General features: G+C 37.3%; 1 protein-coding gene across 1 annotated transcript in view; it reads right to left on the reverse strand.

Moving 5' to 3' along the window:
- Nucleotides 1-15,007, reverse strand: part of GYS2 (glycogen synthase 2) — a 61,186-nt gene that overhangs the window by 13,492 nt on the left and 32,687 nt on the right. Inside the window, exons 6-11 of the mRNA XM_007127987.2 lie at nt 10,857-10,974; nt 10,554-10,674; nt 7,859-7,965; nt 7,137-7,196; nt 5,851-5,929; nt 4,974-5,087 (exon numbers count right to left, since the gene is read on the reverse strand). Coding sequence (XP_007128049.1) covers nt 4,974-5,087; nt 5,851-5,929; nt 7,137-7,196; nt 7,859-7,965; nt 10,554-10,674; nt 10,857-10,974 — 599 coding nt within the window. The remainder of the gene's footprint in view (nt 1-4,973; nt 5,088-5,850; nt 5,930-7,136; nt 7,197-7,858; nt 7,966-10,553; nt 10,675-10,856; nt 10,975-15,007) is intronic.

Consider the following 15,007-nt stretch of genomic DNA (forward strand, 5'->3'; position numbering starts at 1 on the left):
CGCGTCCGGAGCCTGTGCTCCGCAACGGGAGAGGCCACAACAGAGGGAGGCCCCCCAAAAAAAAAAAAAAAAAAAAAAAAAAAAAAAACATATGCAGATGATCAAATAGGTACTTATATTAGCACAGGCCCTGAATTACTGTCATGCTTTTAAAGGATGCTATTAATAAAATGAAATACCTAATTCTGAATCGACCAAAGTCTATCTCAGTGCTTTTGAGTGTATATTGTTAGAAAGGGGCTATTCTTTTATTTCTTTTGTGTGTGTTTGCTTTATGATATTTATCAGTGAATATCTGAAAATGCTCATGAGTTTAACTGCATAAACACAATTTCTATGAAAGGGGCTATTCTTTTATTTCTTTTGTGTGTGTTTGCTTTAAGGTATTAATCAGTGAATATTTGAAAATGCTCATGAGTTTAAGTGCATAAACACAATTTGTATGAGACCAACTTTTTTCTCCATTCACTCTATATAAGTCATGGACTTTTTATATATCTGTGCCTTTTCATCTACTCCTTTGGCCTGGTGAGCCCGCCCCTCTGTTATTTGCTGATGAACTTGTGCTCATCTATCAAGATGTAGCTAACATATCATCTCTTTTATAAAACATTTTATCAAATCCTGCAGGTAAAAATCAATCCTCTGTCTTCTACTCTAATCAAACTCTGTTCACACTTCTAAAAATATATGGAGTATGAAGTGCCAGGGACTGGACTAGTACTAATACAAGCTAACATTTATTATGCATTTACTCTGTGCCAAGGACTGTGTTAAACATGGTACCTATGGTTTATTTAATCCTCCCAACAATTCCATGAGTGGGGCTATATGACCACCACTTTACAAATGAGAAGGCTGAGGTACAGGTAGATTAAGTAAACTTACGCATTGAATAAGTGGCAGAGATTTAAAACCAGGCAGCGTGAGTACAGTCATAAAGGACTTCACATACCTTTATAGATGTGTGTGGCAGCCCCGAACTTGCCACTCGGATTTCCTTCAAGAGATCCTGGCCTGGGGATCTTGACTTGATGGCCCTAAGTGCCTCACCTGTGCATCCATCACAGTGGCTGCTCCTAGCCTGTAAGACCAGCAGGGATGGGTACTAGCGCCAACCCATTTCTGCCCACTGGGTGATTCCTTTAATGGGTAACTTTTGCTTGGGGAAATCCCTATCCCTATTAATGGAAATCCCTATTAAAACCATTGCATTTAATTGTTCATAGAGTAAGGCACCCATCTGCCTGCCAACCTGAAACTTCTGGTAGGTGGAAAGGACACATGAAGATGAAACACAAAGAAAAGGTTGTTCAATAAAGGAAAATGTATGTAAGAACACTACGATACTTAAAATAAGTCAACAGTAAACCAAAACACACACACACCCAAATAAGAATCTTTAGTATTAAGAAAGGAAGCACTGTAGGGGACTCCCCTGGCGGACCAGTGGTTAAGACTTCGCCTTCCAATGCAGGCGGTGCGGGTTCAATCCCTGGTTGGGGAGCTACGATCCCACATGCCTCACGGCCAAAAAACCAAAACATAAAAAACAGAAGCAATATTGTAACAAATTCAAAAGAGACTTTAAAAATGACCCACAGCAAAAAAATCTTAAAAAAAACGAAAGGAGCACTGTATAATAATTCTGAAATTGTGTTAGCTGTAGTTTGAGTGTACTGTTGAAAACTGTTTTTATGGGTGCATAAGCACGCACGTGTGTGGGGTGTGTGTGTGTGTGTTTCCTTCCATTAACTGACAAGCCATATTGGGTGGTTTTGGACCATTGCTTTTCCCCTTTATGAGTCACTATATATAGTGTGGTTATGTGCGTACATTTTTTGTGTAGTTGCTAATTTTTATGAATTCTAGTGTTTTGTTCATTACAGTTGACTTTTCTTTCTGCAAAATAAAAAGATAATAAGGCTGAGACTTTTTTAAAACTGTGCTGCAATCTAAGTCTCTTCCTATCTCATCCTTCCTTTTTGCTCTCTCTTCCTTGTATCTGGCTGCACCTCCCTGCCTGCTCTTCCTTTCAACCTCTTTACCCTTCACAGGCATTTCTGCCAATAAGTGTTTTCATATCTACTCCTGTCTTGGTGTCTGCTTCTCAGAGGAAAAAAACTTAGAAAATAGGTGAGACATGATCACTGCCTCAAAGAACCCACAGTCTCTGGTGAAATGGACACATAAATTAAAATATATAGAATTCAATGTGATAATTCCTATAATTGCAGAAGATAGAAAGTGTCTTGAGAATACAGGTAAGGCAGCAATTGTTCTGTCTGGAGTAGACAAATGTCTATTGAGGAAAAGTGTAAGGAAGAGATGACTTTTAGGTTGGATCCCAAAAGAATTGTTAAAATAACAGAGATAAGGTTATTTCAGAAGGAGAAAATAATATCAGCAAGTACACAGAGGTATGAAGTTGTTTAATATGTTTAGGAAATGTTACTCGTCCATTCCTAGGAAATTGCCTCACTGTTATCACAATTTTTAAAACATCAATCTGCATTTATTGTACATTATAAGTGCCAGGCACAGATAGATCATCAGAGGAAGATTCACAAATTTAGATATGGATGTGACATGAAAGGTTCTGAGAAAAACAGAAATCGACAGGGAAATAAGAGGCTTTCTTGCTCCCATTATTTTCTTTCCAAGAGACAAAAAATTGAGAAGGACCAGTCTCGGGTAAACTACATGAGAATGAAGCCAGGTAAGTGTTAACACAATTGGATCTGTGGATCCAATCCTGCTGAAAAACATAAAGGGTGGTGCATCCTTGGCAGATACAGTCCTGCATTTCCAGGGGAAAATGTGCAGCCTGACTATTATAGGTGCACTAGGTGTTGAAAATTTGGAAATTCACAAACACAAATGAGAAACAAAAATCACCCGTAATTCTATGGCACAGGACAGTATACACAATATGTGGGTGGGTGGGTGTGTAGAATATGTTTGAAATAAAGGGTTAACACAATATGGAACATTTTATACACAGCTTGTATCACTTAATGCTGTATTACGAGCTCTTCCTACTATTATGAAAATTTCTCCTGCCTTGATTTCTGAGATATTTTTCCCTTTCTTTCTTTTCCTGAACTTTCATTTTTTAATCCCCTCTTAACTTTTTTTTTAATTTTAAATTTTATTTATTTTTGGCTGCATTGGGTCTTCGTTGCTGCGCGTGGACTTTCTCTAGTTGCAGCAAGCGGGGGCTGCTCTTCGTTGAGGTGCGCAGGCTTCTCCTTGTGGTAGCTTCTCTTGTTATGGAGCACAGGCCCTAGGTGCACGGGCTTCAGTAGTTGTGGCACACGGGCTTAGTTGCCCCGCAGCATGTAGGATCGAACTCGTGTCCCCTGCATTGGCAGGTGGATTCTTAACCACTGCACTACCAGGGAAGTTCCCCCTCTTAACTCTTGAGGTTTCCTTGGGTCAACACTTTTCTTCATTCATTCCACCTGGTCTTCTAGCATGGCAGGGTCGTCATTCCTTGGTCTCCACTACTGCCCACACGCCAATAGCTCCCCTCACAACTGTCCTTATAAACCCCAGACCTATGATTTCTAAGTACGCATTAAGCATCTCAACTTGACTATCTCACACGTAACTCAATCTATCAAAAACTGAACTCCATTCGTGACATGACCCTCAAACCAACTTCTTTTGAAGTCTTTCCTTAGTTTTTAGAAAGTATGGGTTACATACTGAAGCCTTGCCTTCTCCCTCTTTCTCACCATCAGTGTCCACTGGTCACTGAAGTATGGTCTGTTCTGCAGGCAACCATTTCTCCCATCATTCCATTCTCTCCAGCACTTCTGATAAGGCCTTTGGAAGAGGCCCTCAGCATCCCTCACCTGTACTGTTGCAGTAGCTTCTTAATTTGTCTCCATTATATCCGCTCATACCTACATTAACGAGTGAGTGCAGGATGAGAAATACATTTAAGAATAGACTATATTTTCCCAGGAAACTTTGCAGAGAGGAGTAGAAATACATTTAGAAACATCAAGAGGAGACAGGGTTAAGGCAAAGTTTGTTTTTTCATGTGGAAAAATTTAAGAAATATTTGTAGACAGCAAGGGAAGGAGCTAGTAAGCCTACAGTATGAAGAAGGGTAAACAGGGCCCATTTCCTCAGAATGTGGGAGGAAATAAGATCCTAGAAAAACCCTAGAATCTGAAGGAAAAGAAGTAAGAATGGGTCAAAATCGATATTCGAAGCAGGTATGAAGGGACTCATACGATCTGCTAAAGGTGAAAGAAAGAAGGGACAGTGAGACCTTTCCCTTTGAAAAGATTGGTAAAAACTTGCAACTACTTGATCTTGAATGCTGGTGAATGGAAGTGAGTAAGGATAAGCAATTATCTGTTGACACGTTCACCCTTGTCTCCCATGCCTAGCACCACGCCTAGAACATGACATGCCCTCAGTAAACATCACAGAGATTAAGCTCCACGGTAGCAGAAACCAAGTCTTATTCATGTACCTAACCCTGTCCCTCATCATCATAGAAACCCAAGAGTCAAAAGAATGAACTGGTCAGTAGAAAATTACATAAAGCCATCATTAGCCACATTCTCTGAAACTGGAAGGTCCTCATACTCTGCTTTTAAGTTGAACTTTATCAAGAAGAAACAAAGACAGTTCATGTTAATCTCAGAGATTCATTCATTAAATCAATTCTTAGACTATATGTGTTTCATTAAAAATGAGGCCATTTCCTGATGCTTACTGACAGTATTGTACAATGAAAATGAAAGCTAAATTACAACTCAAAGCCATAAATAGTCTTCAATTTTTAAGAATGATACCAAAATAGTCATTCTTGAATTGCTCAAGACAGGAAACAAAATATGATTTACAATATTTCTGATAGACGTTACAACCAAAAAGGGATGCTTCTAATAAATTCTCAAAAATCTATTTTGTATGATTTTGAAGTGCCCCACGTAAACAATTAGTTGTACCTTGACTCTGTCTGTACGGCTGTTGAAAAGCCCGATCCTTCTAATGGTGCTGAGGATGGGATCGGTGGAGTCATCAATCATGTTGTGAGTCGTCACCGGGGGCAAAGATTGCCGCTGAAGGAACAGAGAGAAGAAAATGTCAGTTGTGAAAAGAATTAACAAATGTGACTAATTTCAACAATAAGTCATTGGCCACATGATATCCATGCCTTCTGGTCTGAGATGCCACTAAGGTCTTTCATGCCACTAAGAGGAGGATAACAGGGTAAAGAACTTCCTTCCCACACTGTGAACACACGGTACTTGTGTTTTTCACCCGCAGCCACTCTATGAAAAGCCTAGACTTCTTGAGCGCTCCTGGGACCTATTTGGAGTAAGTGTCCTGGAAGCTTGACTCCAGATGAGCTACTCTGCTGGCTCCCACTACGGGGCTGTCCTCTGATGCCTCGCTGTTATTGACAAGATTCCCGTACAAGCCTAACACACTTATCTTTCCTTTTTTATAATAATTCCACTCGACTGAGAAACATTCACCTTTTCTCTATAGTAACTCCGAAGTCTATGCTTTTTGAAACTTTAGGAGGTATTTTTGGTGTCATTGCAATATACATCGCTTTTCAATTGGACATATTGGTTCCAAATGAATTTTTAAAATAGATACAAAGACAAGTGCCATGAGATTTTTTTAAAGGATCACTGTAAATACACTGAAGAAAGAGAACTTACAAAGGTGTCATTTAGGTGAATACCTAACAATGACTTTTCTAGCTCTCAGGTTTAAAAATTTCCCAAATCAGCCCACTCCAATGCATTAAGATATTGATCTAAATGGACTTTAACAACTATGCGAAGTGATGGGCACTTTTTCCTTTATTACCTGAGTTGAAAAGATGGCTCTTTTCATAATTGTCAGATCGTCTCGATCCAAAATATTGTTCATGTCAGGAATTTCTCCTCTGTGGGGAAAACAGTTTTAATAATAAAAATAAAAACAGCTGGCACTAACTGAGTGCTTCCTATGTGTTAGACACCGTTTCAAGCAATTTAAAAATAAATGTAAAGCGAACAAAGTTTCCTGATGAAGCTCACGAATTCCTAAAGTTTGATGAAAGAACACCTTTGCTAGCATAAAAGAAAATTGAAATTAATTTTTGAAGCATTCATGTTGATGATCAGGAGGACATTCTCATTGTATTTTGCCCACCCCTAAGCCCTGTGTTCTACGGTGGCCATAACTTGTCCACCTATAAGTTGATATTTTTACTGGTAACAAGAAATGATGCACACCTGCCACCATGCCTCAGGAGACAGCACAGCTTTCCCTTCATATTGTAACAAAATCCATATATTTTGTACATATTATTATTTTATAATACATTTTAATTTGATTTTTTATTTAACTTATACATTTTATATATTTTATTTATTATTTATTTAAATACTATATATTACTTCTTAAGTAAATGTTAGTTAACATTACTTAATATGTTAATTAATAAATATATGTTAATCTAATATATAAGTAAATATATATTTAATATACATGAAGTCAATATATAGTTTGACTTAAAAATCTCATGAAGGACTTCCCTGGTGGCTCTGTGTTTAAGAATCCGCATGCAAATGCAGGGGACACGGGTTCGAGCCCTGGTCTGGGAAGATCCACATATCGCAGAGCAACTAAGCTCGTTTGCCACAACTACTGAACCCCACACGCCTAGAGCCCATGCTCCGCAACAAGAGAAGCCACCACAATGAGAAGCCCGCGCACCACAAAGAAGAGTAGCCCCTGCTCGCCGCAACTAGAGAAAGGCGTGGCTCAGCAACGAAGACCCAATGCAGCCAAACATAAATAAATAAATTATTAAAAAAAAAAAAAACTCATGAAATCTCCCTCAGCTTCAGACTGACATATTAACCCTTAATCAGATTTCCATTGACCTAGAACCTATCTGTATATATAAATATGTTCTCATTTGTGCAAACTGTTTACAAATATTTGTCAGATGAAGGATTAAACAAAATCTGCTCACATGATGTAAAACATCTTCTAAGGCTATTAATTCCTTTATAGTTGGAACAAAATAAATACAATGCCTAAATGATTAAGTCTGAATAGTGAAGCCCTAAATGTTTGAAGTGTTCAGTGTTCCAAGCACCTACCTTAATAATGCATCATAGAGTTTCTTTCCAAACTTTTCCTTCACAGAATGTGCAGTGTCCCTGTATGAGCAGAAAGATTCACTACTTAAACAATGTCACCATTTTAAGTCATTCTTTGCCATGACAGTGCTGTTGTTCTGTCAGTGCAGTCTTTGAAATTACAGGTCTCTGTTGTATCACCTCTTCTGTTCTTTTCCTATTTGCCAGTTTAGCCTGAGTTAAAACCTCCAGAGCTGAGGCAGCTGAACACCCTTACCAGTGCAGAGAATGTAACATTTTTTTGCTTGATGATAATCAGGAGGAGGGGGGGAAGGGAAGGGGAGTGGATGGAGGTATCGATGTAATATCGGGAGTACACTGATAATTGTTGAATCTGGGCTGTGGGCAGGTAGGGGAGCATTATACTAATCTCATTACTTTGGCATATGTTTTAACATTTCCATAATAAAATTTTGTTTTAAATTCAACCCATCTTTAAAAATAGCTATAGAGGCCTTATCCTTCCACGGTAGCTCATTCCAATGTTTCTATATTAACACAGTTTTATAGGCATGACATAATCTAACATTTAGTAGCCCAATGACAAGAGAACCAAGTAGTATGTGTGCTATAATAATCTTAATGAAAAAAAAAACAGGTTAAGGAAATAGATCAGAAATCATGCACTTAAAAAAATCCCTTTAGGTCTATTGCTTGAGAACATGTACAAGATGTGAGGTTACCACAGCTGTTTTCGCACTGCCTGGCCTTTCAGGGTTTCCACATTGAAATTATTTGTCTTGGCAGGCATGATGAAAAACACCACCACGGTGACGTCACTTTTATGTATCTAATGAAGGATTAGAAAACACAACAGAGTCAACTATCAAAGATAAAATAAACCATGTGACAGATGGACCTTAAACTGTGAAAAAGAGTGCTTTGAATATCTTGAGAGGAAAAAGAATACTTATTTATGATTGACAAAAAAATTACACCCACTGTCTTGAGGCTTTTTCAGAAATTTTAATTTAAATATGGCATTCAATCAAGATTTGTCAATTAACAATGTAAAAATCCACACATAGAATATTTTCATGACATCGATCATCTAAAATATAGAGCAATTGCTATTGATATCACTGTGCTTTTCTGTGGTTAAAAAAATAACATAAATGTGAGCTAATATTCTTTAAACTTTCCGGTTAGAAAGTTAATGAGGATTTCGTTTGGGTTTATTCTATTTCTTATAGCTAATTTACATGGATTTGCACAAATAGATTATTTACATTTTTCTGTTAAACGTCTTGATTCTCATGATGTTGCATTTTGGTTTTTTTAGTCCTAAAGTAAGGGAACGATCATGTGCCCAGAACTTTTGGTGTGGCAGGAACTGTGCTGGGTGCTTTAAATGCATAACTTAACCCAAGCCTGGTAATAACTGCACAATAGCTATCACGCTCCTCATTAATTTCAAAAGAGAGGCACAAGAGTTTGAAAATTTTGTCTGAGCTCCTATCAGAGGTTATTGGCAAAACTGGGAGTCAACCGGTGTTTTTTTGACTCTGCAATCTGCTTACTTTTCCTATTCCAAAAAATACCATTGACCTGGAATTTCTCAGAAGGAAATGTCAAGCCAAACAGCTGTGGGAATGAAAGCATAAACTTAAAACTGTGAACAGATGAATGCTTTTGTATTCCGAAACGACTCACTCCTGAATGTGGGACACTTTACCATCTAATCTGTGGTCTCTGCCCTCTAGGACCTGATATTCTATTTGAACATTTACAGGAGCCATAGAATAGGAAACTCACCCCACAAGTAGCCAATGTGCCATTAAAGAATAAATGTACTATATGGAAAGAGAATGCCTTCTTTTAATTTCTCCAAAGACTGTAATTGTCTTTGATGTCTAGAAAAAGAGAAACTGGCTTTTTCTTGACATCTAAGAATAAAGTGAATAATTAATAAAGGTATGGATAAATTGATTAATAATGTCCCTAAACACAATACATATTTGATATAGTTGTGAGTCCACCTGTAAAGCTTGTTGAATTAGATACGTATCAGGAAATACTGTGAAATAAGATTGTTGCAGTTTATTCTTGAATAATCTTTCTGACCTTCAATCCTATTTTACAGGCTTGGGTTTTTATTAATGTGGTTTTAGTAAATCTTTTAGCATACTTGGTACAATGTCTGCTCTAGGCAAGGCTAAATCTACGTCCAAGAAATAAAAACTGCACTGGAGAGGAGTACGGAGCTCAGGAAAGTTTAGATTGTCTCAGTATCTCAATAAGATTGGACTTCTACACTAGTCTCCCCTATTTTCCTGTTACTTACACTATATTTTTATGTGATGGGATTCGAATCTAAGCCAGTAACTTTCATCAGTAGCTATGACACGGTGCTTCTATTTGCACAGGTTTTTATTGCTGGATTAGTTTGGAACCTATAAAGCCCCACCCTCCTGAGCAAAAAATGATTCCACCTTGTTGGGATGGGAATCTCCTTTCCCTCCTTCATGTTTCTTTGTGGTGGGACCTCTCCTAGTTTCACAGTTCAAGACTTTCAATCTCAAGGAAGAGGCATGGCAAGTGAGTTGGGATAGGAATAGGTTTTGTGAGTGTCTTCCCCGTTCTACAGAGGAAAACTGCTTGGCTGTCAGCCGTGTTGCACATGTTCTTCTGAAGACATGTCTGGTTGGGGAGGATGGCAATGGCCAGAGCTGCCTTTGATTGGATGTCTAATACCAAGAAGTTTAATACCGAGGTCCAGTATTAGGAAGTCTACTGATGCCATACACCCAAGCCATATCTTCCATTATAGTTTTTATTGGTTTTAAAAAAGGTGAGGTTTTGTTCCCTTTGTTCTCTGTTTGCTTGATTTCTCTATATTTATCTTTCAATTGTTTGCAAATTCTTTGGGGACAGGTGGGAAAAGGGGTGCTATATGGTCATCTTAAAAATAGCACATATATAACCTATAATGGAAGAGAATGTAAAAAATATATATATATTTTTTATATGTGTATAACTGAATCACTGCTGTATACCTGAAACATTGTAATCAACTATATTTCAATAAAAATTGAAAAAGTTAAAATTAAAATTAACATAAAAATATTCTTTTAGAAGCATTTCCAATAAAATTTTGCTCTTATGATTCTTGAAAAAAAAATAGCACATATGTGATAAGCTTGTGGGTCTCTTTAAAAAATATCTGACATCATAGTCATATACACAAGTGAACAGTGTGGCAATCCTAATATGTTAATTGAAAGACCAAAGTCACTTTTAGAATAAAGCTGTCATTTTAAGTCTTCAAAGTTGTATATTCTTTTGAAATCTATTTAAGAAGCCAGAAAGTTCTTTACTTCCCACAGAAGAAAGTCCTCCTATAAAAAAATACTGTATGGCGTTCTAGATCATTCTTACCCTCAGCAGGAAATTTAGCCTGGATAAGGATTCTAGGAAGATGTCAGCTCCTTTGTTTGAAAACTCATACCTCCCAGCAATGAAGAGGAACAACGTTTTTTCGAGATCAAAGTCCAGATGACTAAAACAAAACAAAACAGGTTCCAATGAAATAAAGCAACAGCAACAAGATGTACACACGCGTTCTGTTAAAGTACAAAGGGGACTAGGAAAGATAAACATTTACTTTAGTAACCCTGTTTTCTCTATACCCCAGGTCCCTAACATCACATGCTAATTTTATTTCAGTGAAGAAAAGCATACCCATAGAAATGACCTCGAACAAAATCTTGGATCCTGGCCTTGTACATGGCATGGAGATTTTGAAACTCATGTACTGCTGAAAATTTCTTAACATTCAAGCCATTTGGAGTAATTACATCTGGAAAAGCAAGGTAAGATCATCACGAAAAAGCTCTTTTGAGAGAGGGTAGCATTGTAAAAAAAAAAACCAGTATTTTTAAATCTATCAAGTTAGGTGTCTATTAACATTTCTAGTCTCTGACTATCATAGAATTGAAAATTCATAAAAGTTTATAATAAACTGCTGACATAGAAAATCAGGACTATCTGACTGAAATAACATTGAGTGATGGGTATTATGAAATACACGAATAGCAAAAATAGTCATTGTTAGAGTTTTCATTTATTGATCACTTGCTGTGTACCAGGCACTGTTCTAGACACCTTGCAAGTAACTCATCTTATCCCTGCAACAACTAATAAAGCCAGGGTGCCTATCTGCATTTTCAGAGGCAGAAACTGAGGCACAGAGTTGTCAATAGAATCTGTTCCAGAGCACACGTGTTAGGAGGACCAGTAGCGTCCGTGCGGTCTCTTCCACCTGTTGTAGCTTTAACTGTGCTGTGCACTAAACGACCTCTTGTCATTTTATTTTGGTCAAATGTGTGGGAAGTGTTCTGTCCATACGGAACATTGGAAAAGTAGCCCTTTAGGTCTAATATGTAACTGAGTCTTTCTACCTAGAAGATTTTGTTGCTTGGGCAGGGAGACATTTTTCATTTTCCAGAATATTGGTCTGTGATAAGAAAGAGAGACACTGCTCAGAGTATATGGTGGAAATCACCTACTGAGTTGAATTCATGGGTTATTGTATTTAGTAGCAGTAAAAACAAAAGGAACAAAAAAATTAGCACATGGCAATGAAGATTTTTGCAGTGGAGATTTGAGCTAGAAGTATAAGTATGCTATCATTTTGAAGGATATTTTACAGTTAACAGGCTATTCCCTTGAAATGCTTCCACAAAATCAACCCAGGCTTCTTGGTCATTTGTTGTGAAAAAAAAATTTAAAAAGAACTACCGTTCTTATGATTTTTTACTAAGTAATTGGGCATTTGCTACTGATCAGGATAGCGGACAAACCCCTCTTACAATGTATCTCTTTCTATAACATTTATCTCAGGCTTACTTTGAGCCAGACTTTATTGTAGACCCTATTAATTCAATTTTCATTAAACCATATGAAGTAAGTTCTTTTCACTGTCCCCATTTTGCAGATGAAGAAACTGGCCTGCGCAGTGGTTATCTGCTAAGGTCAAGTAAGTACAGAGTAACAGAAGTAGGATTTAAAACCAAGGCAGCCTAGCTCCGGTGTCTACATCCTTATCCTCTATGTCAGGCAGCTGTACTGTCCACAAAGATGGAGAAGGCAAGACTGTATATGAATACCACATTATTATGACTTTAATTTCTCTGGAATTTTCTTACTGCTTCACAAACAATGAAAAATAAAAGATGTGTCTTGACAAATATTGTGTGATATCACTTATATGTGGAATGTAAAATATGACATAAATGAACTCATCCACGAAACAGAAACAGACTCACAGACATAGAGAACAGAATTGTGGTTGCCAAGGGAGTGGAGGGTGGGGGAAGGATGGACTGGGAGTTTGGGATTAGCAGAGGCAAACTATTATATATAGAATGGATAAACAACAAGCTCCTACTGTACAGCACAGGGAACTATATTCAATATCCTATAATACACCACAATGGAAAAGACTGTGAAAAAGAAGATATACACATATATATATATCTGAATAACTTTGCCATACAGCAGAAACTAACAACTATACTTCAAAAAAATAAGTTAAAAAAAAAAGATGTGTCTTGAAATTAATTGTCTCAATTTATTAGCCTAAAGAATTAGGTCAGTGAGGTCTTTTAACATCTGTATTTCTAGTGCAGAATAACCTCCCACATAGAAGCCTACATGCAGTGGTATCCAGCACTCCAGGAAAAAGAGAGAGAGAGAGAGAGAGAGAGAGAAAGATGTTTTATTAGTAGTATTTGCACATCTCCATGGCGTGAATACCCCCATCATGACTGATTTCAAGCTACTAATGTGAATACAGAATCGGAAAGAGATACAAAGTAACACCGTTACATACTATTTCCACCCGTACAAATGCAATAGACATAAACGAGAGTACTGATCACGGTAAAATGTAGTAAAATAATTAGGAATTGATGTCTTTTGAGTATTAATTTTTATTTTTAGTATGATATTTAATTGTAAGTTTACATAATTTAATTCTTTTATTTTATTTATTTTTTTATACAGCAGGTTCTTGTTAGTCATCCATTTTATCCACATCATGGATACATGTCAATCCCAATCTCCCAATTCACCTCACCACCACCACCACCACCACCCCGCCACCTTCCCCCCTTGGTGTCCATACATTTGTTCTCTACATCTGTGCCTCTATTTCTGCCCTGCAAACCGGTTCATCTGTACCATTTTTCTAGGTTCCACATATATGCATTAATATACGATATTTGTTTTTCCCTTTCTGACTTACTTCACTCTGCATGACACTCTCTAGATCCATCCACGTATCTACAAATGACCCAATTTCATTCCTTTTTATGGCTGAGTAATATTCCATTATATATATGTACCACATCTCCTTTATCCATTCGTCTGTCGATGGGCATTTAGGTTGCTTCCATGACCTGGCTATTGTAAATAGCCATGAACATTGCACTGAACATTGGGGTGCATGAGTCTTTTTGAATTATGGTTTTCTCTGGGTATATGCCCAGTAGTGGGATTGCTGGGTCATATAGTAATTCCATTTTTCGTTTTCTTAAGGAACCTCCATACTGTTCTCCATAGTGGCTGTATCAATTTACATTCCCACCAACAGTGCAAGAGGGTTCCCTTTTCTCCACACTCTCTCCAGCATTTGTTATTTGTAGATTTTCTGATGATGCCCATTCGGACTGGTGTGAGGTGACACCTCATTGTAGTTTTGATTTGCATTTCTCTACTAATTAGTGATGTTGAGCAGCTTTTCATGTGATTCTTGGCCATCTGTATGTCTTCTTTGGAGAAAAGTCTATTGACGCCTTCTGCCCATTTTTCGATTAGGTTGTTTGTTTTTTTAATATTGAGCTGCATGGGCTGTTTACATATTTTGGAGATTAATCTTTTGTCCGTTGATTTGTTTGCAAATATTTTCTCCCATTCTGAGGATTGTCTTTTCATCTTGTTTGTAGTTTCCTTTGCTTTGCAAAAGATTTGAAGTTTCATTAGGTCCCATTTGTTTATTTTTGTTTTTATTTCCATTACTCTAAGGGGGGGATCAAAAAAGATCTTGCTGTGATTTATATCAAAGTGTGCTCTTCCTATGTTGTCCTCTAAGAGTTTTACAGTGTCCAGTCTTACATTTAGGTCTCTAATCCATTTTTAGTTTATTTCTGTGTATGGTGTTAGGGAGAGTTCCAATTTCATTCTTTTACATGTAGCTGTCCAGTTTTCCCAGCACCACTTATTGAAGAGACCATCTTTTCTCCATTGCATATCCTTGCATCCTTTGTCATAGATTAGTTGACCATAGGTGCGTGGGTTATCTCTGAGCTTTCTATCTTGTTCCATTGATCTATATTTCTGTTTTTGTGCCAGTACCAGTGGCAGTACCACTGACAGTACCAGTCTGATTCCTCCAGCTCCGTTTTTTTCCTTCAAGACTGCTTTGGCTATTTGGGGTCTTTTGTGTCTCCATACAAATTTTAAGATTTTTTGTTCTAGTTCTGTAAAAAAATGCCTTTGGTAATTTGATAGGATTGCATTGAATCTGTAGATTGCTTTGGGTAGTATAGTCATTTTCACAATACTGATTATTCCAATCCAAGATCATAGTATATCTCTCCATCTGTTGGTATCATCTTTAATTTCTTTTATCAATGTCTTATAGTTTTCTGCATAAAGGTCTTTTGTCTCCCTAGGTAGGTTTATTCCTAGGTATTTTATTCTTTTTGTTGCAAGGGTAAATGGGAGTGTTTCCCTAATTTCTCTTTCAGATATTTCATCATTAGTGTATAGGAATGCAAGAGATTTCTGTGCACTAATTTTGTATCCTGCAACTTTACCAAATTCATTGA

Source organism: Physeter macrocephalus, chromosome 6 (assembly GCF_002837175.3).
Source record: "Physeter macrocephalus isolate SW-GA chromosome 6, ASM283717v5, whole genome shotgun sequence".
Classification (NCBI taxonomy): Eukaryota; Metazoa; Chordata; class Mammalia; order Artiodactyla; family Physeteridae; genus Physeter; species Physeter macrocephalus.